Below are 26,549 nucleotides of genomic sequence, written 5' to 3'. Positions count from 1 at the left end.
CCCACTCTCCCCACGGAGCGTCTTCAATTCCCAATACTTTCGGCACCAGCAATATGCACATGCAGTCTGACCTGTTTGCCCCAGAACTTCCTCTGGTCCTTCTGCTTGGATGGTGGCTAACAGATTGAGGTTGAATCCTGACAAGACAGAAGTACTGTTTTTGGGGGACAGGAGGCGGGCGGGTATGGAGGACTCCCTGGTCCTGAATGGGGTAACTGTGCCCCTGAAGGACCAGGTGCGCAGCCTGGGAGTCATTCTGGACTCACAGCTGTCCATGGAGGCGCAGGTCAATTCTGTGTCCAGGGCAGCTGTTTATCAGCTCCATCTGGTACGCAGGCTGAGACCCTATCTGCCCGCAGACTGTCTCGCCAGAGTGGTGCATGCTCTGGTTATCTCCCGCTTGGACTACTGCAATGCGCTCTACCTGGGGCTACCTTTGAAGGTGACCCGGAAACTACAACTAATCCAGAATGCGGCAGCTAGACTGGTGACTGGGAGCGGCTGCCGAGACCACATAACACCGGTCTTGAAAGACCTACATTGGCTCCCAGTACGTTTCCGAGCACAATTCAAAGTGTTGGTGCTTACCTTTAAAGCCCTAAATATAAATATAAGTTGTGGCCTATCTCAACCCTATACCTGAGTCTTATTCCTGACTGGCCCCTCACCAGGCTGCGAGCATCATGCGCCTGGGAATGCGAACGCATGCTCTAACATCGAGGTCTGGGCCTTCCTCCTCCCTCTTTCAGTTGTGCATTGAAGAAGAAGCTTGGCCGCGGGGAGCAAGATGTCTTCCAAGGAAACCTCTCTGCCATTATTGGTTGAGAAAACCAGGCCTGCTTTCAAGGAAGCCCAGAGTTGCCTGAACCAGAGTGTAAGAACCACGGCACGAGTCAGTTAGAATGAATGGAAAGATTTAATCCTCAAACGAGTGTAGAGTTTCTTCAAGCGAACAGGATAGACATGAAAAAAATTATGTCTTTCCAAAGTGGGTCACATACAAGCAGTGAGAAGATTACATTCTTTTATATATTATATATAAGTATTTACACACAAAGGAACGCAAGACATCATGGCGTTACATTATCAAACATTGCACAGAAATAAGATAAAAAAATACAATACCAATAAAAACATTATTCATATATATAAAAAAACGGAGTTTTTGACCTGCACGTGTATTTTGATCCGCATCGTTTTGAAATTTTGCTTTGGAACATAAATATTATTAATAAAATATTTAATAATAATATTAAATAAATGCCTTCTGGGATTCCCCGGATTCAGACATGAAGCAGCTTATTGTCTTTTTCGGTCTCTGTAGAAACTTCTTTATAGTTACTGCTTGCAGCAAGTCTCCTGCTTTTGTTCTGGTACCTGCGAAGATTAACGGGGAAAGGAACATCTTTAGAAAGTCAAAATACACTACAGGCAACCGGCTCCACCATGAAGTCCACTGAAATTACTGTTCTTCCAAGGCATCTTCCTTCAAGGCGCATCTGCCCAGTGTCCCAGTCCACTGGAATTCTGACTTAATTTGGAGAAACTGGAGCACGCAATATTTGCTGCCATTGTTAACACAAATACACACAAACACACACACACGGGCTTGTTCACACTTCTGCTTGTTCTGTGCGTGGAAAGGAAGTGTCGGAGAGGTTTTTTGTTTGTCTCATGCTTCTGAGGCATGGGGTTGAGAGTTATTTTGTTTGCCCTACTACTTTCCCCCGGCGAAAACCCCCTGCTTACTGCTGAATTGGAACAACTGATTGACTTTGTTCTGATCCAGAAAACAGAGGGTTTTCCTGAGGGAAAGTGGCAGGAAGTGTAGATTAGTTCCCTCCCCCCGTGGCAGATTTCCCGTAGTGATGTATGGAAGTGAGAGCTGGACCATAAAGAAGGCTGATTGCTGAAGAATGGACGCTTTTGAATTCTGGTGCTGGAGGAGACTCTTGAGAGTCCCATGGACTGCAAGAAGATCAAACCTCTCCATTCTTAAGGAAATCAGCCCTGAGTGCTCACTGGAAGGACAGATCCTGAAGCTGAGGCTCCAATACTTTGGCGACCTCATGAGAAGAGAAGACTCCCTGGAAAAGACCCTGATGTTGGGAAAGATGGAGGGCACAAGGAGAAGGGGACGACAGAGGACGAGATGGTTGGACAGTGTTCTCGAAGCTACCAGCATGAGTTTGACCAAACTGTGGGAGGCAGTGGAAGACAGGAGTGCCTGGCGTGCTCTGGTCCAGGGGTCACAAAGAGTCGGACACGACTAAATGACTAAACAACAACCCAGGGCAGAGTGGCGTGCCTGGGGGCGGGGCTAGCCACCCACGGGAGCAGGAAGAGCCTCCCAGGGGGGCAGCGATGTCATCCCTCCTCAGGAACGACACCCAGGGCAGGCCGCACTTACAGCACCCCCTTCCTCCACCAGTGCTCCCCCCTTCCGCCCATGGTTATGAAGGTGCATGCCGGAAACCAGCAGCCCACATAACACACACACACACAAAAAGTCCAGAAGTCATCTATTAAGTAATGGGCAGCCACAAACCTAAGAGCACCATTCAGCTTGCGAGATAAGATCATTTGGACTCCCAAAATCGGGTGGGGAATTCAAATGGAGGAAATGTCATAAACATCCTCAGGGGAATTTTTACTACGGCCGAGTGCTGTTGAAACACTAGGTATCAAAGTGCCAACTTGTAATTGGTTCCCCGCCCCCCCCCTTGTTATTTAAACTGACTTTGCTCCAGTGCCTTTAAAGGCCTCTTGACATGCAGAGACGGAGCAGCTGAACTTTCCCCCATAATCTTATCTACATAACAGGAAAGGTTTCGCCTCCTTAGTTTCTGCAGGTTGCCCAGCTGTTAAAGAGGCAGGACTGACTGTCAGGACTGAGACGAAAACATCAGTTCAAGTGCTCAGCTGGTTATGTTTCAAAAGTACAGAGATGGGCACATGTCTATTGGTTGTTTTCCCACTAAGAAGAAGAATTTGGATTTGATAACCCACTTTATCACTACCCTAAGGAGTCTCAAAGCGGCTAACATTCTCCTTTCCCTTCCTCCCCCACAACAAACACTCTGTGAGGTGAGTGGGGCTGAGAGACTTCAGAGAAGTGTGACTAGGCCAAGGTCACCCAGCAGCTGCATGTGGAGGAGCGGGGAAGCGAACCCGGTTCACCAGATTACGAGTCCACCGCTTTTAACCACTACACCACACTGACTAAGGGTAACGGCACATATTACAGAGCAACGAACCCAGGTTTGCTGTGATTTGTACACTCCACACAAAGCTACTGTAACTCCCGGCTCCCAAACAAGTGTTGTCGGCATCTGTCTGTCTTGAGAGAGGGTGGCTCCAGGGCTGAAGTCAAACCGCTGTGTTGGCAGCAGCCAGTGGCGTAGCGTGGGGGGTGCAGGGGGGGCGGCCGCACCGGGTGCAACATCTGGGGGTTAGGGTTAGGGGGCGCAAATCCACGGGTTAGGGGACGCAAATTACTTGCCTTGCCCCGGGTGCTGACAACCCACGCTACGCCACTGGCAGCAGCAAAGTTATCTCCCCAAGGTGTAAGCCTGGGCAGTGTGGTATGGAGGTCCTGGCCTGCCCAGAGAACAAGACCTCCCCTCTCAGCCTCACCGATGTGCTCCAAAGGAAAGCAGAGCAATACGTTTGGCACCAGCTTGGCTGCAGGAGTTGCTGGAAGGAGGCATACAAGACGCCATCCAAGTGTTTCAGAGACTCCACTCCGGAATTGTTTAGGGTTTACTCTTGAGCCTTTTCTTCTCTGAAGATATCCCACAAGGCAGTGGAGGTTTAGGATCAGAGTTTTCCTTCTCCTAGATGGGCTGCCTTCCCAGCCTCATCTGCCCCTCCTATCAAGTGTGCCTATTACAATATACATGTTTGCTGCCTTCACACTAAAGATATACAATTCAAAGTGTTGTTGCTGACCTTTAAAGCCCTAAATGGCCTCGGTCCAGTATCTCTGAAGGAGCATCTCTGCCCCCATCATTTTGCCCGGACCCTGAGGTCCAGTGCCGAGGGCCTTCTGGCAGTTCCCTCCCTGCGAGAAGCCAAGTTACAGGGAACCAGGCAGAGGGCCTTCTTGGTAGTGGCACCCGCCCTGTGGAACGCCCTCCCACCAGATGTCAAAGAGAAAAACTACTACCAGACTTTTAGAAGACATCTGAAGGCGGCCCTGTTTAGGGAAGCTTTTAATGTTTGATGCATTACTGTATATTAATATTGTGTTGGAAGCCGCCCAGAGTGGCTGGGGAAACCCAGCCAGATGGGTGGGGTATAAATAATAAATTATTATTATTATTATTATTATTATTATTATTATTATTATTAGGTGTTTACCAACGTAGTGTTCCCCTGATACAGTGGTACCTCGGGTTTTCGGACGTCTCTGTTGCTGAACGTTTCGGTTTTCGAACGCCGGAAACCCGGAAGTAAATGCTTCCGTTTTCAAACGCGCCTCAGAAGTCAAACAGCTTCCGCTGCGTGTATCTGTTGTTTTTCACAATTTCCTCTATTTGCGGACCGCCCTTTGTGCCTCGGTTTTCGAATGTTTCGGAAGTCGAATGTTCTTCCGGAACAGATTACGTTCAAAAACTGAGGTGCCACTGTAGTGTGAACCACAACCCTCAGCAGCCCCTCCCCAGCACAGCCAAGGGTCAGGAATGATGGGAAGTACAACCGCAATTGTATCCTCGAAAGATCTCCTGCCAAATGTCCCAAAGGCCTAGCAATTGCAACACAGCCTAGCTCCGAGTACTTTTGTACTCACAGCTCCGGAATGCCTACAACCGAGAAAAAACAGAGCAGGCGAAACAGAGGGAGGCTTACCATCTGTAGAAGTAGTAGATAACCACTGCAGCGGTGATGACGAAAAACAGAACCAGAAGAATAGTGAGCGCCAGGTATTCATTGCTCAGGGGCTGCTGGCTTGTCAAAGTGGAATGACCACACCGGTCGCCGTAATAACCATCTTCACAGCTGTGGGGTGCAGGGAAGAGAAGGAGAGAGACCTGTTGTGTATTTGGGTTCTCAAACACAGATTGCAAGCTGGAGAAGCCCCAGAACAGGAGACGCTACCCTGGTTGCTCCACCGGAACTCCGGTTCCTTAAATTGCCACCCAGGTGCATGTTTACACCTGCTGGCACCAAATCCAGTTGAAGCTGGTTTCTGGGTGAAAGGGTGTTAGGGAAACTGATGTGCCTTGGAGCATGTTTCGTTTTGTTTCACAAGAAATGGTAGTCCTAACTGGGACGTTGTGGTCAGTGCCATTTTTCTGGAAAGAGAGGTGCCAGAACTCACTGGAACTCGCCTTGTTCTCTTATACAGTGGTACCTCGGGTTAAGAACTTAATTCATTCTGGAGGTCTGTTCTTAACCTGAGGTACCACTTTAGCTAATGGGGCCTCCCGTTGCCGCCACGCAATTTCTGTTCTCATCCTGAAGCAAAGTTCTTAACCCGAGGTACTATTTCTGGGTTAGCGGAGTCTGTAACCTGAAGCATCTGTAACCTGAAGTGTCTGGAACCCGAGGTACTACTGTAATGGCAATGGTGCTCACCTGAGAGGTGCCAGAACTGATTTCAAACTTGAAAAAAAGCCCTGGTTGTGGTTATCTCTGTACCACAATACGAGAGGATTGGGTGGGGTATGTGAGCATATTATTAAACCTGATTTTAAGGTATCAAGTGGACATTTCCTCCTGTCTTAAATGCTTTGTCACTGTGATGCGTGCATGCGAAAAGCTAAGATTAGAAGAAAATCTAACGTAATGTTTGCTTTACACCCTACAAATCAAGATAGAACTTCACAGGTTTAAAAGCAGCACAATCTTGTTCTTTTAAATGCCAGAAATTAGAACAGATTGACCCTCAAAATCAGTGTTTCCCAAACTTGGGTCTCTAGCTGCTTTTGGAATACAGTTCCCATCATCCCTGACCACTGGTCTTACTAGCTAGGGATGATAGGAGCTGTAGTCCAAAAACAGCTGGAGATCTAGGTTTGGGAAACACTGATCTAAATGAAGGTGGGGAGAGTAGCGCTCAAACACTGAAATAATGTGTGCAGGATTAATAACATAATAATGCAAGAAGAGTCTTCTGGATTTCGCTTCTGACAGTGGAGGTAGAACATAGGAGTCATCTAGTTAGATCTGGTCAGCAACTTGAGGTGGAGTGATGGCAACCACGAAATAGTTCAGTGCCAGCTTCAGTCATCTGTACTGCTGCATCAGTGAAATGGGCATATTCCCCCCATAGGAAGTTCGTCTGCCTTCAGCCAACGAAAAGGAAGGCCAATGCCCCACCCAACCTGTGCTTCGAACAGCAACCTGATCCGTGAAACTTAAGCAGGTGAAACTTTCCCTTGGGATGAGATGAGCAAAACATTGCCTCATTCATTTCTGAGAGCCAAGCTGCTGCTATGGATGCAAGAGTGGGGCCAGAAGGAATGAAAGAAAGAAAACCACACTATTTCAGGGACGGGGAACCTGTGGCTTTCCAGATACCATAGAATTACAACTCCCAAGCATGGCCAGTCGGTCAGGGATGATGGGAATTATAGTCCCACCACCTGGAGGGTCACAGCTTTCTCAGCCCTGCTCTGGATCAAGCGCTATGCAAAAATCATGTGTTGTTTTATTGTCTTATCCTGCAGCATTCCACTTACGTGCACGATGGTGTACTCAAAGCCACGAGGTACTTGCAGTGCCCATTAATGCAGTAGTTTTTCAAGTCAGAGCCGCAATCTGTGGTCTTCACTTCAGCGACACGGGGACTGTGTACTGTTCGAACTATCAGAAAGAAAGAAAGAAAGAAAGAAAGAAAGAAAGAAAGAAAGAGAAAGAAAGGTGTCATTTTATTTGATGAAGAGGGGTCAGTGGTAACACATCTGCATTGCAAAGACCCTGCAAGTGTCCCTATTTTCCAGGGACAGTCCCAGATTTACAGAAGCCATCCTGATTCTTGATTTGATTCCAGAATGTCCCGCTTTTCCTTAAAAGGTAAAGATAAAGGGACCCCTGACCATTAGGTCCAGTTGTGGGCGACTCTGGGGTTGCGGTGCTCATCTCGCTTTATTGGCTGACGGAACTAGCGTACAGCTTCTGGGTCATGTGGCCAGCATGACTAAGCCGCTTCTGGCGAACCAGAGCAGTGCACGGACACGCCGTTTACCTTCCCACCGTAACGGTACCTATTTATCTACTTGCACTTTGAGGTGCTTTTGAACTGCTAGGTTGGCAGGAGCAGGGACCGAGCAATGGGAGCTCACCCTGTTGCGGGGATTCAAACCGCCGACCGTCTGATCAGCAAGCCCTAGACTCTGTGGATTAGACCACAGCGCCACCCGTGTCCCTCGCTTTCCCTAGGACGTTCCTATTTCCATCAGGAAAATGTTGGAAGGTATGGAATAGGATGTCCCTATTCCAAACATTCATTTTAGCCAACCCAGTGGGTATAGAAGCCTGCAGGCATTCTGAAAAAGTTTGATATTTCATTAAGTGTCAAAGAATCCAACTCACTCAGAACTGTTGTGCAGTTGCCTGTTTCATTCCTCCCGCATAACGGTGTCACAGTTGTCCCAAGAACGGCTTGAAATAGGTGGAAGCCTGAAGAGAAAGAATGTGTCGGGTTGAAACAGAGACACCAGGAGAGGGGTTTCTTGAATGTCCCCCCGCATTAAAACAAGAACAACAACAGCCATCATTTTACCTTGCAAGTGCTTATGCCATCCGGCTTCAGCCGAAAAAGGTGGCATACGGTAACTAGATCTTCCTTCAACCTGCCTTTAAAATGCCACCACTATACCCAACCCTGACTGAGAGCCGATTCACTCCTTGTGTTGCTTGCAGGGCGTGCGTGTAGTGGAAGTGCAAAACAGAAACATCCCCCAGCCCGTTCCAAGTCCGGCTGAAAACATTTTGCTGCCCGAGGCAGCACGGCAAATGCGCTCCACCACCCATGGTGCAAAATACCCATGGCTGGCCCAGTTAAAATGCCACAAGAGCTTAAAGATAAGAGTAAAAATAGCATAAAACTAAATTCAAAAGTAGCTATTTGCTGCCCAATCAGCTGCCCGAGGTGACTGTTTCATCCTAATGGTAGGGCCGGCTCCATCTTTTTTGAGTCAGCACTCAGGAACCCAGAAAGCTATTGGTCCATCTAGCTCAGTGGTGAAGAAGAAGAAGAAGAAGAAGAAGAAGAAGAAGAAGAAGAGGAGGAGTTTGGATTTGATATCCCGCTTTATCAAGGGATTTCAGTCAACCAGCAGCCAAACGAAGCCTCAAGCGGTGGTTCCCACAGCGCAGCAACCCGGCAAAGGGGATGCAGCAAGGAAAACCACCATCACCTCTCCGCTGGGAAGCGCTGAGCAAAGGCGAGTCCCCAGGCAACGCAGCCGATTTGATCGGCACAAGGCATGCAAGCGCCACCCCCCCAGTCGTTCTTAGACTCCCTATTGGGTGAGCAACACAGCCAAGCAACACAGTTGGAGCCTCCCTCCTCCCTGGCCGGCAGGGAGGGAGGGAGAGGAGCTGCTTCCTTTGATACCCGGGAAATTTAAGGGACATCATCAATCTGGGATAGCAGCGGGAAATGGCGCTGGGATAAGGGATTTTCCCGCCAAATAAGGGACGGTTGACAGCTATGGGCAGGGGACCATTTCCAGCCCAACCTGAAGATGCCTGGGACCTTCTGTGTGAAAGGTGGAAGTGCTATTACCGAGCTATCACCCTGCCATCAGGATTACCTGGTGTGTGTCCGTTACACCTCCCCAGCGGCTTGCAAACGTGCATTTCCATTTCAGACTTGTTTGCTGCACCCAAGTTGCTTGGGCATCCCTGTCACGTAAAGTGGGACCCGCCATTGAAAAACATACTTGACATGTATCATCATTAATGCTGATTATATAATGGGACTTTGTGTAGCAGAATATTTTTGATCGCCATCATTCCTAGGTTGGGAATACACTTCTTGTTTTTCACATAATTTACAGTGGTACCTCGCAAGACGAATGCCTCGCAAGACGAAAAACGCGCAAGACGAAAGAGTTTTCCGTTTTTTGAGTCATTCCGCAAGACGAATTTCCCTATGGGCTTGCTTCGCAAGACGAAACGTCTTGCGAGTTCTTGCGAGTTTGTTTCCTTTTTCTTAAAGCCACTAAGCCGCTAAGCCGTTAATAGCCGCTAAGCCGTTAATAGCCGCTAAGCCGCTAATAGCCGTGCTTCGCAAGACAAAAAAACCGCAAGACGAAGAGACTCGCGGAACGGATTAATTTCGTCTTGCGAGGCACCACTGTATATTGATAACTGGATGGATGGATGGATAGATGGATAGATGATGGATAGATAGATAGATAGATATAGATAGATAGATAGATAGATAGATATAGATGGTGGATGGACGGGATCACAGGAGGAGAAAAGAAAGAAAAAAGAAAAAAGAAAGAGGGGGAGGAGGAGGGAATCAAATTGGCTCCAAGCCAAAGGCTAGGAGGAACAACTCTGTCTTACAGGCCCCGCGGAAAGAAATCAGATTCTGCAGGGCCCTGGTCTCATGAGACAGAGCGTTCCACCAGGCCAGAGCCAGTGTTGAAAAGGCCCTGGCTCTGGTTGAGGCTAATCTGACTTCCTTAGGGCCCGGGACCACTAGGGTGTTGCTATTTATGGACCTTGAGGCTCTCCGTGGGACATACCGGAAGAGGCGGTCCCATAGGTACGAGGGACCTAGGTACTTAGGGACCTAGATAGATGATAGATAGATAGATAGATAGATAGATAGATAGATGATAGATAGATAGATAGATAGATAGATAGATGTCCTACAGGATACTTTAGCCATGTGAAAGAAGACCTGCCAGTTTACTTTTATGAAAGAAAAGTTTTGTTTGCATTCTTAAAGATTATATGAGCTGCACAGTAATTATTATTTTAAACTGTGAGTCAACGCTGGCATGGTTCAAAAACCATGCAAGATGTAGCAGGGAGATTACACGGAGGCTGAAAAGCGAAGCAGAGGCAGCTGTTAAATGGACAGGGATCTTCCGAGGGAATCCGTGTAATCGCTGGAAACAGTGACTCAGCAGCTGGAATGCTTTTTTGCTGACTCAATGTGAGCCGCCACCCTGCAATTGAATGAGATACAGACACCACACAATACCAACAGTGGCTTGTGTGGGAGGCAATTCATTACAGGGTTACAAATGAGTGCTGCATGGAGTAATCCCTAGGGGACATAAGGGACGTTCAGGGACGCTGGTGTTGCAGACAGATGTCCTGGTGGAAATGTTTTAGGGTAGAAGGGAAATCCAGGGCACTGCTGGGTACCGTATGTGGAAAACAGTCCCCTGGGGCAGATTTGCATATGCTAATTTCCAAATAATAAATTAATAAATAAAGACCTTTTCCTCTCCCCTCAAGCTTTGGGCTACTCTGTGAGAAAAGCAACTAACAAATATGATAAATACATGTAATAAACATTAATTTCTATTTTTTTAAAAAAAAATGCAAGTTTTTTTTAGGCTGATTTTCAGAGGTGGGAAAACAAATTCTGGTTCTTGCTGTCAGGGCTTAAATTTGTTCTTAGGCCTTAATCTGCCTCGGAGCTCTCCTAATGTATAGGATAAAACCATACATTTTCATAATTTGCCTCAGGGTAGGTGGCTGGCGTATCACCGATACCACACCTTGTGGTACCTCAGAGAAAAGAAAGAAAGAAAGAAAGAAAGAAAGAAAGAAAGAAAGAAAGAAAGATAGATTGGTTTTACAATTTTTTTAAAACAATACAAACAAATAAAAAGACATACAAACATGTATAATTTCATAACCTTTTTTTCATATCCCTCACTTCTCGGACTCCCCCATACCTCCCAATAATTTTTTTTTTAAAAAAGAAAGAAAGAAAGAAAGAAAGAAAGAAAGAAAGAAAGAAAGAAAGAAAGAAAGAATCAAGGCCTAATAATGCTTCTGAGAGAAACCAAGCCAAGGAGTCACACATTCATACATTTAAGAGTGCTTAAATTTCAAGGGTTCCTATTTCCCTCACATTGCTACAATTCTCAGAGTAGTTTAACAATCAATTCCTTTCCATGTGGAACTCTGGGAATTGTAGCTTTCAGAGAGGAATAGGGGCCTCCTAACATTTCTCAGCATCCTTGACAAACTAGAACTCCCAGAATTCTTTGGGGGGAAGCCATGACGGCCTAAAGTGGTGTCATAGTGCTTTAAACGCACAGCATGGTGCAAATGTGGCCACAGAAACTGAAGCTCATCCTGCTCGAATGACAAGTTCCTTCCTTGGGCAATTGCAACCAAGCAAGCAAGCAATAAATAAAAACGCCCAACTCCAAGACTTTGCCGTGCCCTCCATAACAGAGCCATCTTCCTAATTGCCAACTCCTTCCCCTGTACGGATAAAGTTATATTCATTGCAGAGCAGACAAGCTGTTCCTTTAATCAATTACCCATCGGGGAGTTTCACATGCTCCCGAGTGCCTCTCAAACAGATTAGCCCAAGAACCGAAGAAGGTGGGGCAATGTTTGCATTAATACGGCTGCCTGGGTCATTAAACAAATACTGTTATCTTCTCCTTCACAGGCGAGATGCTGCCTAGTTCATATTGCCTTACTGGAATGCTATGGTTATTGTCATTGCCGGGCTGGTGGAATGTTAGTGCGCAATGCACATTCCTGCTTTACAGGAAAGTTAGCATTGCTCTGCGTCGCAAGCCGCCTGCCCCAGAATGCAAGCCTGGTTCCTCACAGGTGGCCTGATGAAAGGGAAAATATGCACCTCAAATGGGATGGATTTTCCACTCTTGTCAAGATCCGGTGACACTCAAAGCCAAGTCTTTGGACAGAGGTTGCACGGAAAGGGCCTATGCGCTGGCCGGCTTAGTTCAAACCAGTGTGAGACATAGCTGTCAACTTACAGATTTGAAAATAAGGGACCAGCAGCCTCGAAAATAAGGAATCAGCAGCCAAAATAAGGGATTTCAGTCAACCAGCAGCCAAACAAAGCCTCAAGCGGTGGTTCCCACAGCGCAGCAACCCGGCAAAGGGGATGCAGCAAGGAAAACCACCGTCACCTCTCCACTGGGAAGCGCTGAGCAAAGGCGAGTCCCCAGGCAATGCGGCTGATTTGATCGGCACAAGGTATGCAAACTCCACCCCCCAGTCGTTCTTAGACTCCTTATTGGGTGAGCAACGCAGCCAAGCAACACAGTTGGAGCCTCCCTCCTCCCTGGCCGGCAGGGAGGGAGGGGGAGGAACTGCTTCCTTTGATACCCGGGAAATTTAAGGGACATCATCAATAAGGGACAGCAGCGGGACACGGCGCTGGGATAAGGGACTTTCCCGCCAAATAAGGGACGGTTGACAGCTATGGTGTGAAATTGGGCCTCATCCCATCACACTGCCTGCTCTCTTCAGGATCGCTAGATGACAGCAATCACCTCTCTACGCTACTCTTAAATCAGAGATGGGGAAACATATGGCTCTCCATTTGTTGTTGGACTCTTGAATTCCCATCAGCCCTAGCCAGCGTCCCCAATAGTCAGGGATCATGGGAGTCCAGCAACGTTGGTTCTCTCCCCCTGTCCTAAATAAACTGGAGCTTTCACAATATCTAGACCTGGCGTGCAATGTCACTCTGTTGCCTTTGTTCATAGGCCCCCCCCATTTTTTTCTTGGGACTCTATCTCTTTGTCTGCTTCATCTTACCCCATTGCTTTCTCTCTCCCTTTTGTTCAGCCCTCATCTCTCCGTTTTTTATTCCTTTACACCTGAAGGAGCGTCTCCACCCCCATCGTTCTACCCAGACACTGAGGTCCAGCGCTGAGGGCCTTCTGGCGCTTCCCTCACTGCGAGAAGCCAAGTTTCAGGGAACCAGGCAGAGGGCCTTCTCGGTAGTGGCGCCCGCCCTGTGGAACGCCCTCCCACCAGATGTCAAAGTGAAAAACAACTACCAGACTTTTAGAAGACATCTGAAGGCAGCCCTGTTTAGGGAAGCTTTTAGATGTATTTTAATATTTTAATATTTTGTTGGAAGCCGTCCAGAGTGGCTGAGGAAGCCCAGCCAGAAGGGTGGGGTATAAATAATAAATAAATTATTATTATTATTATTATTATTATTATTATTATTATTATTATTATAGCTTTTGAGAGCTCCTTCTCAAGCAGATTTCTCTCCTTAACTTGCCACAAAAAGTTCCTCCTTCTGAGAGACCTGGGTCAGGTTTTAATCTCAACGAATGACTTTTCCTTCCCTCAGTGAAGTTGCACAAAGACGACGGCTCTCCAATCGCTTTTGTTCGTTGAGAAGTTGGGGTGTTTGCGGGCAACACACCAGCTCAAATACTCAGCAAACAAGGCTGCAGTGTGTCACAAGGCTAATGAAAGAACAGAGACTCTTATGCTAACAGCCTCCCATACACAACTTTCTTTGGACAGCGTGAGAGAGTGTTCCCTTGTGACTAAGCACCAGGTACGTTTTCAAGTAGTAATTGTGACCACAGAAGCCCATAATGGGCTGGATCTGTGACCGGTTTCATTTTAACAACATTTATATACTGCTTTCAGTGGTTTACAAGGGGTGATGACCAAGCCTTATTAACTACCACTGGGGATAGGTGAATTGGAGAAGTTTAGGGGTACTCTCATTTTGACTCAAGAAAATCACCATTTTATAGTTCAAATCGGGGGAAATAAATGTAGTAAATGGACAAAAGTACAAAGATTCACAAAATGCTTAGGGGTATGTGTACCCCTGTGTACCCCCCAGAAAAAAGCACTGCTTATTACTATTTAGTCATGTGTGCACGAGCAATATTTGTGATGCAAATTTTACTCATAAACATTTGAATCAAATTGGTAAAACTACTCTGGGGCAAGTGGCTGTCGAACTGTAGCTGCTATCACATAATCGTTCCATTTATTTGTTCCATCCACGTCCTTCCCCTCCTCCTAAAGCAGCCCAGTTCAGGAAGCAATAAAACAGTAAAAAAAAAACACCTGAAAAACAGTTCCAATAGGGGTGCAGACTGGGAAAGATTATCTACCCAAAAGGCTTGTTGAAAGAGGACGTTCTTCAAACAACGGAGACTGCGCTTGAGGCTGAGCACGCAGGACATTAGCCATGATCCTTAGGTAGCCTATAATGTCTTGAGAAATACTGCTGTTCGATGCGTATCCACGCCGAAACCAACTTCCATCCAATTCGAAAATGGAAGCTGAAGTGTGGCCATTTCAGAGAGCCATTGCACGCATGGCAGCCTTGTTGAATTTGAGTTTGACGCAGGGGAACGTGCATTGGGCGAAGACACCTGTGGCCTTCTGTGGTGTGACGATGCACAGCAGGGGAAACGGACCTTGCCGCATTTCAACCCACAAATGTGTACATAGCCTTAGAAAAGAACGTAAGCGGTGCATTGCTCCTTCTTTCCTTTCTGCTCCCAACATAGCTGTCAACCGTCCCTTATTTGGTGGGAAAGTCCCTTATCCCAGCGTCGTGTCCCGCTGCTGTTCCTTATTGATGATGTCCCTTAAATTTCCCAAGTTTCAAAGGAAGCAGCTCCTCTCCCCCCCTCCCTGCTGGTCAGGGAAGAGGGAGGCTCCAGCTGTGTTGCTTGGCTGTGCTGCTCACCCAATAAGGAGTCTAAGAACGACTGGGGGTGGAGCTTGCATGCCTTGTGCTGATCAAATTGGCTGTGTTGTCTGGGGACTAGCCTTTGCTCAGCGCTTCCCAGCGGAGAGGTGACGGTGGTTTTCCTTGCTGCATCCCCTTTGCTGGGTTGCTGCACTGTGGGAACCACCGCCTGAGGCTTCGTTTGGCTGCTGGCTGGGCTTTCTGCCTTTGGCTCGGAGGGGCTCAGAAGTTGAACATACCTGTGCTTGGAAAATCCCTTATTTTGGCTGCTGATCCCTTATTTTCAAGGCTGCTGGTCCCTTATTTTCAAATCTGTAAGCTGACAGCTATGTCTCCAACAACTGACGCCGTCATGCTTACACTTGCAAAGAATTGGTCCAGGGTTGGCCAATGTGGTGCCCATGGGCACACAGGTGCCCACAGAGGACTTCCACTGGATCCGCATCCCCACCACTTCTTTAAGTTTTAGGCTTGAAGAAAGCATTGTCTCATAACCAATCGAATAGACTGTGGTGCGTGATTGTGGGATGTGTTAGCGAGTTTCTCTAGTTCGCAAAGGTTGGAGACCCCCGCATCCCTCTCCTTGGCTGAAGCTTCTGAATGGGTTAAGAAAAAGCATGGCAGCTGAAGTTGTTTGGCAACAGACGCCAGGAAATAGGATTTAATAGGCCAGAGGCTCACCCACTCTTTGCCAAGAGAGCTTGTTGCATGAGGAGAATGATAACCAAGCGTGGCAGCCCACATTTTATCTATTTACCATATTTTCCACTCTATAAGACGCACCAGACATAAGACGCACCTAGTTTTTGGAGGAGGAAAACAAGAAAAAATATATTCTGAATCTCAGAAGCCAGAACAGCAAGAGGGATCGCTGCACAGTAAAAGCAGCAATCCCTCTAGCTGTTATGGCGTCTGTGATAGCTGCGCAGCCTGCATTCGCTCCATAAGATGCACACACATTTCCCTTTACTTTTTAGGAGGGAAAAAGTGAGTCTTATAGAGCAAAAAATACGGTACTTGTTTATATCCTGGCTTTCCTTCAAGGAGCTTGAGATGGCATACTTGCTTCTCCCTCTCCCCATTTTCTCTTCACAACAACCCTATGAGGTAGGTTAGGCTGAGAGGCCTTGACTGGCCCAGAGAGGTCACCTGGGAAGTTTCATGGGGACACCCTTGTATTTCCGTCCTTCCTGTATATATTTCGGCTCAGAGATCTGCTGCGCAATGGCTGAAACGCAAGGCAGCTGAGAATTAACTGGCATTTTAAAAAAACAAAAAAGGGAAGAAAAAACAAACAAAAACTGAGCAGCTCCTGTTGAAATGGACTTGGCAGATGAAGAAACACCTGCCCTGTAATTAGGAGGCGCAACCCAGTGGCTGAGTTTCCTTGAGAAAAGCTCAGAATCACTAGGCAGAGGGTGGCTGGCAGTGCAACTCTGGGCAACACCTGAGCCACGAAACAACTCAATTAACAAATCCCCTGCCAAAAACAAAACGACAACAAAAAAACCAAAGAGGGAAGAGGTGTAGGCCTACCTATGAAATGTCTGTTCCTGACACATCACCACAACATCCAGCAGAACCGCAACTTCCCCGGCTGAGGTGACACCGAACTGCAGCCAGGTTGCAAAATTGGCTCTGAGCTTCTCTAGTGACAGACCGCGCAATCCCAGGGCATGATAAATCTGTTAGCTTTGCAGGTGCTCCCGGCAAATGTCAGAAACACCTTCATGCCACGGCTTGTTCGCAGCATTCTAGCACGGCCAAGAAGAGAGGAGAGGCTCAAGGAGAGGCTGGCTCGGTTATTTATATATTTTTAATATCTTTATTGGGTTTTTCAAATTGCAATTTTACAGAGAGATATCAAACATAAATCGTAAAAACAAGGTTCCAAGGAGTCTCTTGGATTTCCATCTTCCCCTTTGTGGGTCCTGTTATTTATCATTTCCTTCTGCATCTTTTATGATAGTCCAAATCTTTTACATCTCCATTGCACCCAGAATTCACTCTTAAAGCGATATTCCAATCCTACTCACCGTTTTCACTGTTTACAATGGTCTTTAAGCTAAGTTATAAATTTCCCCCATTCCTTATTAACATTTTGGTCTTCCTGAGGCTGGCTTGGTTATCGATGGACGTTAAAGGGCAGGGAGCAGGCAGGTTTGAACCACGCCGCGATGGGAACCCTGAGCGCATCGCTTCCTTTTCTCCCATATGAGATACAGTGGTACCTCGGGTTACATATGCTTCGGGTTACAGACTCCGCTAACCCTGAAATATTACCTCGGGTTAAGAACTTTGCTTCAGGATGAGAACAGGAACCATGCTCCGGCGATGTGGCAGCAGCAGGAGGCCCCATTAGCTAAAGTGGTGCTTCAGGTTAAGAACAGTTTCAGGTTAAGAATGGACCTCCGGAATGAATTAAGTACTTAACCCGAGGTACCACTGTAATGGTTGACATTCACCCCTATGGAGAAAAGGGGAATGAGGGAGGATCAGTGCCATTTGCCACGGTGATGGAAAACCCGCCTAGCGCCATAAGCAGGTCGCAATGTGTCTTACTGGTCCCCGCTTAGAGAAATCCCCCTAAGGTAGGGGTACCTGTCCAGAAACCAAGAGCACAGGCAGTTTCTGCATCTCCCATGAGTCCTTACTACAGATAAGTCCCACTTTCCGGCTTGCACCACCCCTCATAAGTACAGGCACATTGCTAATCAGAGCTAACGACTATGGGCACGATCCGGCAGAAAGTTCTCTTGCACACACCCCTTTGAAATGAATGGGCACCGACCAAGGAATTGCATGTATTTAATAGGAATTCACGTGCATCACTGTTTCGCCAAACAGGTAGGCCATACAGCGGTTCCTGCAAGTAAGGACAGATCTGGGAATTGGAATGCATGAACATTCAGCCGAGAGAGAATTCGATCTTCTACACTCCGTCAAACTTCCCCAAGAGCAGAACACCAAACTTTCAGAGAACGTGAATTGCATTGCAGAATTCAGATATATGAGGCGGACTCCAAACCCCCACCCCTTTGCCCTCCCCCTTTGCTTTATTTATTACTGGAATAATAAAGTTCGGGAGTCAGTTCAGCCTCACAACTTGCTGGGTGTAATTTAAGACTGGGTCATATATGCAGGCAGCTCCCCGTTTGCGCAGGGGTTGCGATCTGGGTCATTGCAGGCTTGTGTGAAATCAGAAACCCATTGAAAAAACCTGCAGACACCTCTGTCCACCCCCAGCCATCGTTCTGTCCTTGTAGTGATGTTTCAGTGACATCTTTATGTTGTTTCCAGGTCACTTACATGTTCTGCGTTCACTGTGCGCATGTGCGCACATATCGCCCGCCCGTAAAACAGGAGTTGTCTGTGTGTATGCATATTAGTGCTTAAGTTTGATTTTCTTTTGCATTGTTATTTAGCCTTTTTTCCTTACATCTGTGGAGTTGGTTTTTGTTTTATTTCTTATTTTATCTATTAAATGCATTTGCAGCCCTTCACCCAAAGATCTCAGAGCTGTTCACAGCATAAAAAATACAAGGGAAAAACACAAACCAAAATACATAATAAAAACCAAACCGACCAAACGTTGCTGTCAAATGAACTTTTGGGTTTTCTGTTCTTCTTTTTGCAAATGCGTGGCTTTCAAAGTACGTTTTAACGTTCTGTAAACTCCTATTTCCCTAAAGTGTGCATGCACACGAAAGCTCATACCAATAACTAACTTAGTTGGTCTCCTTAGTTGGAAGGAATTATTTTATTTTATTTTGTTTCGACTAAGGCAGACCAACATGGCTACCTACCTGTAACTAAATCTAACCAATTAAACATGCTAACCTGTGTCTTTCCGCTCACAAAGATTAACGCCGCTGTCAAAGATTAACACCACAGCAATCGTGACAAAGCAACCAAAGGTCTTCTACCTTTGGACCAAAATGATCGAGCCTATGAAATCGGTGCGATCTCAGCAAGTGAGATATTTAGAGTAGAAGCCGTACAGCAAAGAACATTTGTTGGGACAGGAATGTCACCTTTGTCCAACTGTAAGGAACCAGTGACTTGACCCCTGATCAACTGGCACCCTGGATTTCTCTCTCCTGGGTGGCCTGGCAGCAAGGTTCTGTCCTTGCCGTCCTCTTTAAACCAGCTACCTCTTCCTCACCTCTGGGGCAGACCCACTGGGAATATTCTAGCAACAGGCTGAAATCCCTGTCCACACTTTGGGAGATTAGTCTTGTTGAAGGCAGTGGGATTTTGGAGTAAGCACACTTAAAGCGTTAGGGATTTCTCTTAACAGTCTTTAGTACTGTTAGCGAGTGGGTTGTTTGTCCAGTTAAGCCATGTTCGCCCCACCTTGGATGGTGTCACGACTCAAGGATGAGGTTTGCAGCTAGCAGGTGCTCTTTGGCCCAAGCATATTGCCACTTGGAGCTGTGGCTGACACAACCTGCCATCTCCAGGTTGGATTCCTGCCGCGCATTGTATGTGGGGCTGCCTTTGAAAACATTCCCCTCAAAACCCCCCATGGAAACGGAGAGCAGCTGCAGGAGAAAATCGCTGCGCCATAACACAACAGTCATCGTGATACAGTGGCGTAGCGTGGGTTGTCAGCACCTGGGGCAAGGCAAGTAATTTGTGCCCCCTAACCCCTAACCTGCCGCCGCTGCCAGCTTCTTCTTGCTGCTGCCTGGTCTGGTCTGGTGTGATTCTCTCCCGCGCTCAGCGCTGCGCTGCGTGGTCGCTACACTGTCCCTCCCCCAGATAATCCCTCGCTCTCTCTCCGCACCGCACGCCTGGCACCCACCCCCTCCACAGTGGGCGGCGACCCAGCTGCTTGGATCGGATTCGCACAGCCAGCACTGCAGTGAGAGAGAGTGAGTGAGCCAGGTAGGGGCAGAGAGCTGCGAATGCGAGCGCCCCCCCCAGGTGTTGCGCCCGGTGCGGCCAGCCCCCCTGCACCCCCACGCTACACCACTGTCGTGATAAAGCACAAGGGGGAGACCTTTTCTGTCTGGAGGGCGGCAATCCCTTCAGAACAATCTCCCGAGGGCCACTCGCCAGTGGCGGGCAAAAGCGAGTTGAGCAGTCACGGTAAGTTTCCCCTTGGGAATTGTAGGCAAACTTCGACACACACACAATCCTCTCTGTTCTCCGGATGAGCTAGAGGCACCACCAAAGTTCAAGGACATATTCCAGTCAGGCAAAAATGTTTGGCGGTGTGAAGCTGAGGCCAGTGAGGGGGTGTGTGTGACCTGGGGAGTTTCAAGGGCCAAACAGAAAGGCACTGAGGGCCGCGTTAATTCTGTCTTGTAATTCTGACCTGTCAGATTCTACTGTGTCCTCATCCACCTCACCCTTTATTCCCATGGGGGAGGGGGGAGTCCTACAGCGGATTGCAATCGTTCTGTTGGGGCTGCAGGGATACCAACTTGAATAAAATATTCAAGGCGCCCAGGTAAGCTCCAACCCACATAATTGATCACAAGACACAGCACGCACACACACACCATTTGAATGGGAATGCCCATCAACTGAGGGGAAGGGCAGGGACTCCCTCAAATATTTTAGGGGTGTGTGTGAAGGGACCTTGGCCCATAGCTGTCAACTTTTCCCTTTTCTTGCGAGGAATCCTATTCGGAATAAGGGAATTTCCCTTAAAAAAAGGGAAACGTTGACAGCTATGCCTTGGCCCCTAGGAGTTCGCTCCCATGCCAAGGTGTGAGTTTCCCATGCTACCTGCTACAGAATTAAAACATGAGCCCTGCAGGATCAGGCCGGGGGCGCATCCTGCTTTCACAGCCGCCAGACAGATTTCCATTGAGAAGTATCTGTATTTTCCTTGAGCCAACCACTCTTGGATTTGTAAGATAAGCAACCTGTCAGACGCACACCCCAATAATTCCGGTCCAAGAAGCAACACAGCTTGCCAATTTTCTTTTGTCGGGACTTGTGAGCCATGTCGAGAGAAAAAAGGAGCGCGGGTAGAAATTCATCAGCAAAAACGTCTCTCTCTCTCCCCAACTCCCATCCCGCCCGCCCTCCACTGCGCTCTTTCGCCGCGATGAGAGAAGGGAAGCTTCACCTGCGGAATGACAGCCCTCACCCCACCCCAGCTGTCAAACCCCGACGCGGAAAAGCGAGGGCTTCCTCCTGCAAGTCGTCGAGAAAGCCAGCAGAGACGCGCAGCTCTCCGGCTGAGCTCCCTTCCACGCCGGGCCCGTCGGGGAAACTGGGAGAAAACCGGACGGCCCGACGGCAGAGCCAGATCTCCTTCGACGGCGCGTCCCTTTGGGAAGGAAAGCGCCACCACCCCGCATTCTCCCCCTCTCTGTCTGCTGGACGGCGCAGTTTTGGAGCCAAACCAGGTCGGGAGCGCACAGACTTACCCAAAAGCAGAAGGGCGCCTTCGACGGTTTGGGAGCTGCAGCTGCTTGCCATCCTGCTGGAGCCTGTGTGTAGCGGGTTGCCGTCGGAAGGTGAAGGATGCGCGGGCGGCTGGGTCGTACAGGCAGGTGGCGCGGAGCTGCTGCGACAGTCCGAAGAGAGACCTCGCCTCCTTTCTTCCCGGCAGGCGTTCCCTCGGGTTTTTATACCTTTCCCCAGTGGGTGCGGACGCGCAGCGGAAGCTGGCCCCAGGCTCATTGCCTCTGAAATTTCCCCGGTGATGAAATCGGAGGCCGGAGGTGGGGGAGCCTCCGTCGCCTACCTGCCTGCCGCGTCTTTCTCGCCACCTGCCAGGGCGCAGCGGACAGAGAATTACGCGCGGCGCAGGGCGCGTTTGCTTCCAGAGGGAGGTTCTTAGGCGCGCGGGGAGCCGCGAGAAGGAAGCAAGAACCTCCGCGGTAAAGCTTGCTGGACGGAAGTCGCTCCCGTTCCGCAGAACTACCCTTCTTTTTCCCTCTCAGAAATTTGATTTTACAAATATGAATTAATAAACATACCAATTATATCCATGTAGAGAGATTACTCTGAATCTCGGGACTTCCTCCCATCTCCTCCATGGGTCCTGTTGTCAACATTTCCAACTGCATATTATTTCGTAATCTATATTTTATGTCTCTCCATATTGTCCATAGTATTTGTTACATTGCAAGTGAGATTAAAATCCTGCTAATGTTCTCATTGGACCATAAAGAAGGCTGATCTCCGAAGAATGGATGCTTTTGAATTACGGTGCTGGAGGAGACTCTTGAGAGTCCCATGGACTGCAAGAAGATCAAACCTCTCCATTCTGAAGGAAATCAGCCCTGAGTGCTCACTGGAAGGATAGATCCTGAAGCTGAGGCTCCAATACTTTGGCCACCTCATGAGAAGAGAAGACTCCCTGGAAAAGACCCAGGTGTTGGGACAGATGGAGGGCACAAGGAGAAGGGGACAATAGAAGACGAGATGGTGGGACAGTCTTCTCGAAGCTACCAGCATGAGTTTGACCAAACTGCAGGAGGCAGTGGAAGACAGAAGTGCTTGGCGCGCTCTGGTCCATGGGGTCACGAAGTCGGACACCACTAAACGACTAAACAACAACAAATGTTCTCATCTGCTTACAGTGGTCTTCTAAATAAATTATAAACTTTTCCCATTCTTTCTTGAATTTCTTGTCTTCTTGGTCTCTTGAGTTTTCCTGTCAGTTTTGCCATTTCAGCATTGTCTAACAGCTTAGTTTGCCATTCCTCTCTGGTGGGAACTCTTCATTCTTTCCATCTCTGGGCTAGTAGCATCCTTGCTGCTGTTGCCAGATACATGAAGAGTCTTTTCTGTTCATTTGGGATGTTGGTACCTATAAGTCCCAATAGAAAGGCTTCTGGTGGGGTTTTTCCACAAAAGTTTATTTTATTTTATTTTTTATTAAAGATTTTCTTGATTTACAAAAGTGTGTGCAATGTCTCTCTCTTGTATTCCCCCCCCCTGTAACATTTTTACAAGTGAGTTTCATTTATTGAGACATTGGGAAGAAAAGGTACCTTCTTTTCCTTTACATTTCCAGCAGATATTTGTACTTGTTTTATACATTTTTGCTAATTTAAAGGTAAAGGGACCCCTGTCCATTAGGTCCAGTCGTGACTGACTCTGGGATTGTGGCACTCATCTCGCTTTATTGGCCAAAGGAGCCGGCGTACAGCTTCCGGGTCATGTGGCCAGCATGACTAAGCCACTTCTGGCAAATCAGAGCAGTGCACGGAAACGCCTTTTACCTTCCGGCCGAAGCGGTACCTATTTATCTACTTGCACTCTGACGTGCTTTCGAACTGCTAGGTTGGCAGGAGCTGGGACCGAGCAACGGGAGCTCACCCCATTGCGGGGATTCGAACTGCCGACTTTCTGATCAACAAGTCCTAGGCTCTGTTTCCAGTTTCCAGTTGCCAATCTTCTTTGGTTGTGACTGCTTCCTCTTTCCATCTTTGGGCTAATAGTATCCGGGAGGCCTTCGAAGCATACATAAACAATTTTTTCCTGGTCTTTTGGAATTTCCACTCCTTTCAGGAAATGATTTATAATGAAATGAAAAAAATGTTTCGAGTAACCTTTGTTAAAAAACCAGAAGCCTTTTTATTGGGCTTCTGGTTTTTTAACAAAGGTTACTCGAAACATTTTTTTCATTTCATTATAAATCATTTCCCAAAAGTTTTTAACCTTCCTACGTTCCCACCACATATGAAAAAAGTACCGTCTGTTTCTTTACATTTCCAACACTTATTAGAACTTGTTCTATACATTTTCCTAATTTAACAGGGGTAAAATACCACCGATACATCATTTTCATGTAATTCTCTTTCAACAAAGTGCATGCAGTAAATTTCATATCTGACTTCCAAAGCCTTTCCCAATCCGTCATTAGTATGTTATGTCCCACATCTTTCGTGTGGGCATCCTTTTAAAAGAGCAGTCTTCTATTCAAATATACTTTCTCAGAAAAAGCCAGACGCTTTTTTGCTAGGCTTGATGGGAGAAGAAATTGAGAAAGCAGACCAAAGATTATTCATGTATGCTATGACTGCTGCCAGAATTTTGATAGCCCCCAAAATGGAAAATACAGGAAAGCGTGTTCTCCCTCATGGAGAGCGCGTGTTGCGGTGGGGTCTGCCGAGCCACCCCTCTGTTGCCAGGCAGGGTTTCTAAAGCGGGCCTAGGGCAACGATTGGATGGCTGGGTCGCTGGGGTAAAAGTTATGTTGCAATTTGGGTGGGAGGGGTAAAATGTTTTAAATACTCTGCACGCAGCCTGGAGCTTTCTCTTTGCTGCATGCAACGGATCACCCACCCACCCACCCTAAATTAAGGGTTTTTTTGCGCTGACCTTGCTATGCGTGTCATGGGGTCGTCCGCCTTGGAGCGGGGGCCTGGTAGGAATTTTGTCCATCTGGCTGATTGGCTGGGCCATTTGGTTTTTGCCTACTGCGCAGCAAATCGTCACAACTTGTAAGGTTGCGGTTAGGCATTGGTTATAAATTGGTTGGAGGAGGGGTTAGGATAGGCTGGGTCTGCCCCTCCATGGTTGCTGCGGAAAGGGAATTCCGTTAAAGGAATCCAGGGGCTTGCCATCTTTTCGTCTGAATCCTTGGAATGGGCCTAGGGCCGGCAAGCCTCGGGGAGTATGTGGGGAGAGGTGAGGGCCTGTGACTCAGCTCCATTTCTCCCTGATATTGTTTTCCCTTACTGGCCTTTGGTGGTGCTCGGAAGTCAGTTCTGTCCCCAGGCGGGGGGACAGATAGCCTTAACCAATGCCTAAACAACCACTCACATTTATGTATTTCAATAAAGTTGTGGCCAAAAACCTTAAACAAAAATTATGTGTCTGTTGTGAGTTATTTGGGGGTGTGTGTGGCTTGGGGACCTCGAAGAGCAACTACCACCCGTGGAGGAGTGGCAAACAAAGATGGTTGACTATGCGGAACTAGCAAAACTGACTTACGGGATCCATAATCAAGAGGAAACAAAGTTCCAGAGAGAATGGAGTAAATTTATGGACTATATAAGTGATAACTGTAGAAGTTTGAAGACGTTAGCAGGGTTGAACTAAATCTTAGGACTAGATATTATCAAGGAACTGTGGAATGGAGACTGAAATAAGAAAACCTGCTGAAGAGAGAGCGGGAAGAAAGATAGTAGCGGATGGATATGAAATATCATTGTATTTTATTTGTACAAATGGAATGAAAAACTAATAAAAAGGTATATTGGGGGGAAAGCAGTCTCCTAATAATCAGATGGCAAAAAATGGCAGTGAACAAGTTAAATGATGAACAAGTTAAATCTGTGATGATAGATTGGGCAAGAGATGTAGGACATAATATAATGTTTGAGGGTTGTGAAAGACTGTGGAAGAAAGGGGTAAAGTTCACTGCATGTACTGTGTTAAAGGAAAATATAAGGAAAATGATGTACAGATGGTATTTAACTCCTGTTAAATTAGCAAAGATATATCATAATAGTGTTAATCTATGCTGGAAATGCAAAGAAAAGGAAGGAACTTTTTACCACATGTGGTGGACCTGCCCCAAGGTGAAAGACTTCTGGGAAAAGATTTATAATGAACTGAAAGAAATGTTGAAATATACATTTATAAAGAAACCAGAGGCCTTTCTTCTTGGAATAACAGGTTTGGAATTGCCCAAGAAAGATGTTAAATTATTTTTGTATGCCACAACTGCTGCTCAAATTTACTAGCTGAAAAGTGGAAAACGCAAGAATTACCAACGTTGGAAGAATGGCAGATGAAGATGATGGATTTTTTGGAGCTAGCCGACCTAACCGGAAGAGTCCGCGACTAGAAGGAGGAGGAGTATCAGGAAGAATGGAAAAAAATTAATGGCTATTTAGTTAAACATGTTAAGTTAAATTAATTGGAAACAGCTTGTAGATACTTAATTGGCAAAGGATTATATATAAGTTAAGTGGTGAATTAATATGTTTAATTCCAAAATGAAAAGACTTAAGGATGTTAATGTTCAAGTTAAATTTTATAAGAACTGTGATTTGGAAAACCGTTCAAAGGATATACATTGAAATTCAACCAAGGGGAAGCGAGGAAGTCACTTAACAATGTTAATAAGTGTAATTTTTAATAAGGTTATGATTTTTGTTTGTTTTGTTTGTTTATATTTTTGTGAAAATTAATTTTAAAAATTGGAAAAAAGGCAGTGCAGTTTCTGTCTCTTTGTCATGTGCCTTAAAAAAGCCATGCTTCTGGGTCAAGGCAATGAATGGTCCATATAGCTTTGAGCCTTTCCTGGACGCTTCGCAGGTAGTGTAAAGTGGAAACAAGGCAGTCATGGAATATTCCGTTCACTGCTGGTTGGTCTTCTATTTCAGGTGCAGAAGATCTTGACTACCTCCCCTTCCAGGAGACTGACTGGCCTTTGACCCTTTCCAAGAGCTTGTAGCTCAGGCAATTGCATTTGCTTTCTAGAAGAAAAGCTCTAAAGTTCAAGCTCTGCCAGAGGCACACAGCGTGACTGTGAGTATTCAACACCATATCGCACCGGTCCTGAAAGATCTACGCTGCATCCCAGTACGTTTCCGAGCCAACAATTCAAAGTGTTGGGGCTGACCTTTAAATCCCGAAACGACCTGAAGGAGCGTCTCCACCCCCATCGTTCAGCCCTGAGGTCCAGCTCTGAGGGCCTTCTAGCGGTTCCCTTACTGCGAGAAGTGAGGTAACAGGGAACCAGGCAAAGGGCCTTCTCAGTAGTGGCACCCGCCCTGTGGAACACCCTCCCATCAGATGTCAAAGAAATAAACAACTATCTGACTTTTAGAAGATATCTGAAGACAGTCCTGTTCAGGGAAGTTTTAAAAGTTTGATTATGTTTCTATACAGGGTTTTTTTCTGGGGGCGACGCAGGGGTACGCATACCCCTAAACCAGCGGTTCTCAACCTTTGGGTGCCC

At 47.1% G+C, this 26,549-nt stretch overlaps 1 protein-coding gene across 1 annotated transcript; it reads right to left on the bottom strand.

Annotated features, from left to right (window-relative positions):
* Window positions 1–897: 897 nt before the first annotated feature.
* EREG (epiregulin) lies at window positions 898–21,319 on the bottom strand. The gene is made up of 5 exons (XM_081166895.1): window positions 21,049–21,319; window positions 7,540–7,626; window positions 6,687–6,810; window positions 4,852–5,001; window positions 898–1,377 (listed from the first exon to the last, which is right to left on the bottom strand). Exons 1-5 carry the CDS (start codon window positions 21,302–21,304, stop codon window positions 1,284–1,286), a joined length of 711 nt encoding a protein of 236 aa, XP_081023021.1. The 5' UTR covers window positions 21,305–21,319; the 3' UTR covers window positions 898–1,283.
* Between the last annotated feature and the right edge of the window lie 5,230 nt (window positions 21,320–26,549).

Source organism: Podarcis bocagei (genome assembly GCF_964188305.1).
Source record: "Podarcis bocagei genome assembly, chromosome: 13".
Lineage (NCBI taxonomy): Eukaryota > Metazoa > Chordata > Lepidosauria > Squamata > Lacertidae > Podarcis > Podarcis bocagei.
The sequence above is the reverse complement of the archived record's forward strand: the minus strand, read 5'-3'. Positions and strand labels throughout refer to the sequence as shown.

Excerpts from the sequence above, each read along its gene's own strand:
- EREG (XM_081166895.1), bottom strand. The coding sequence starts at position 21,304 with ATGAGCCTGGGGCCAGCTTCCGCTGCGCGTCCGCACCCACTGGGGAAA. Across the intron at positions 6,811-7,539 it reads CAACTGCACAACAGTTCTGA|TTCGAACAGTACACAGTCCC; the intron begins GTGAGTTGGATT and ends TCTTTCTGATAG. Across the intron at positions 5,002-6,686 it reads TTGAGTACACCATCGTGCAC|CTGTGAAGATGGTTATTACG; the intron begins GTAAGTGGAATG and ends TGCACCCCACAG.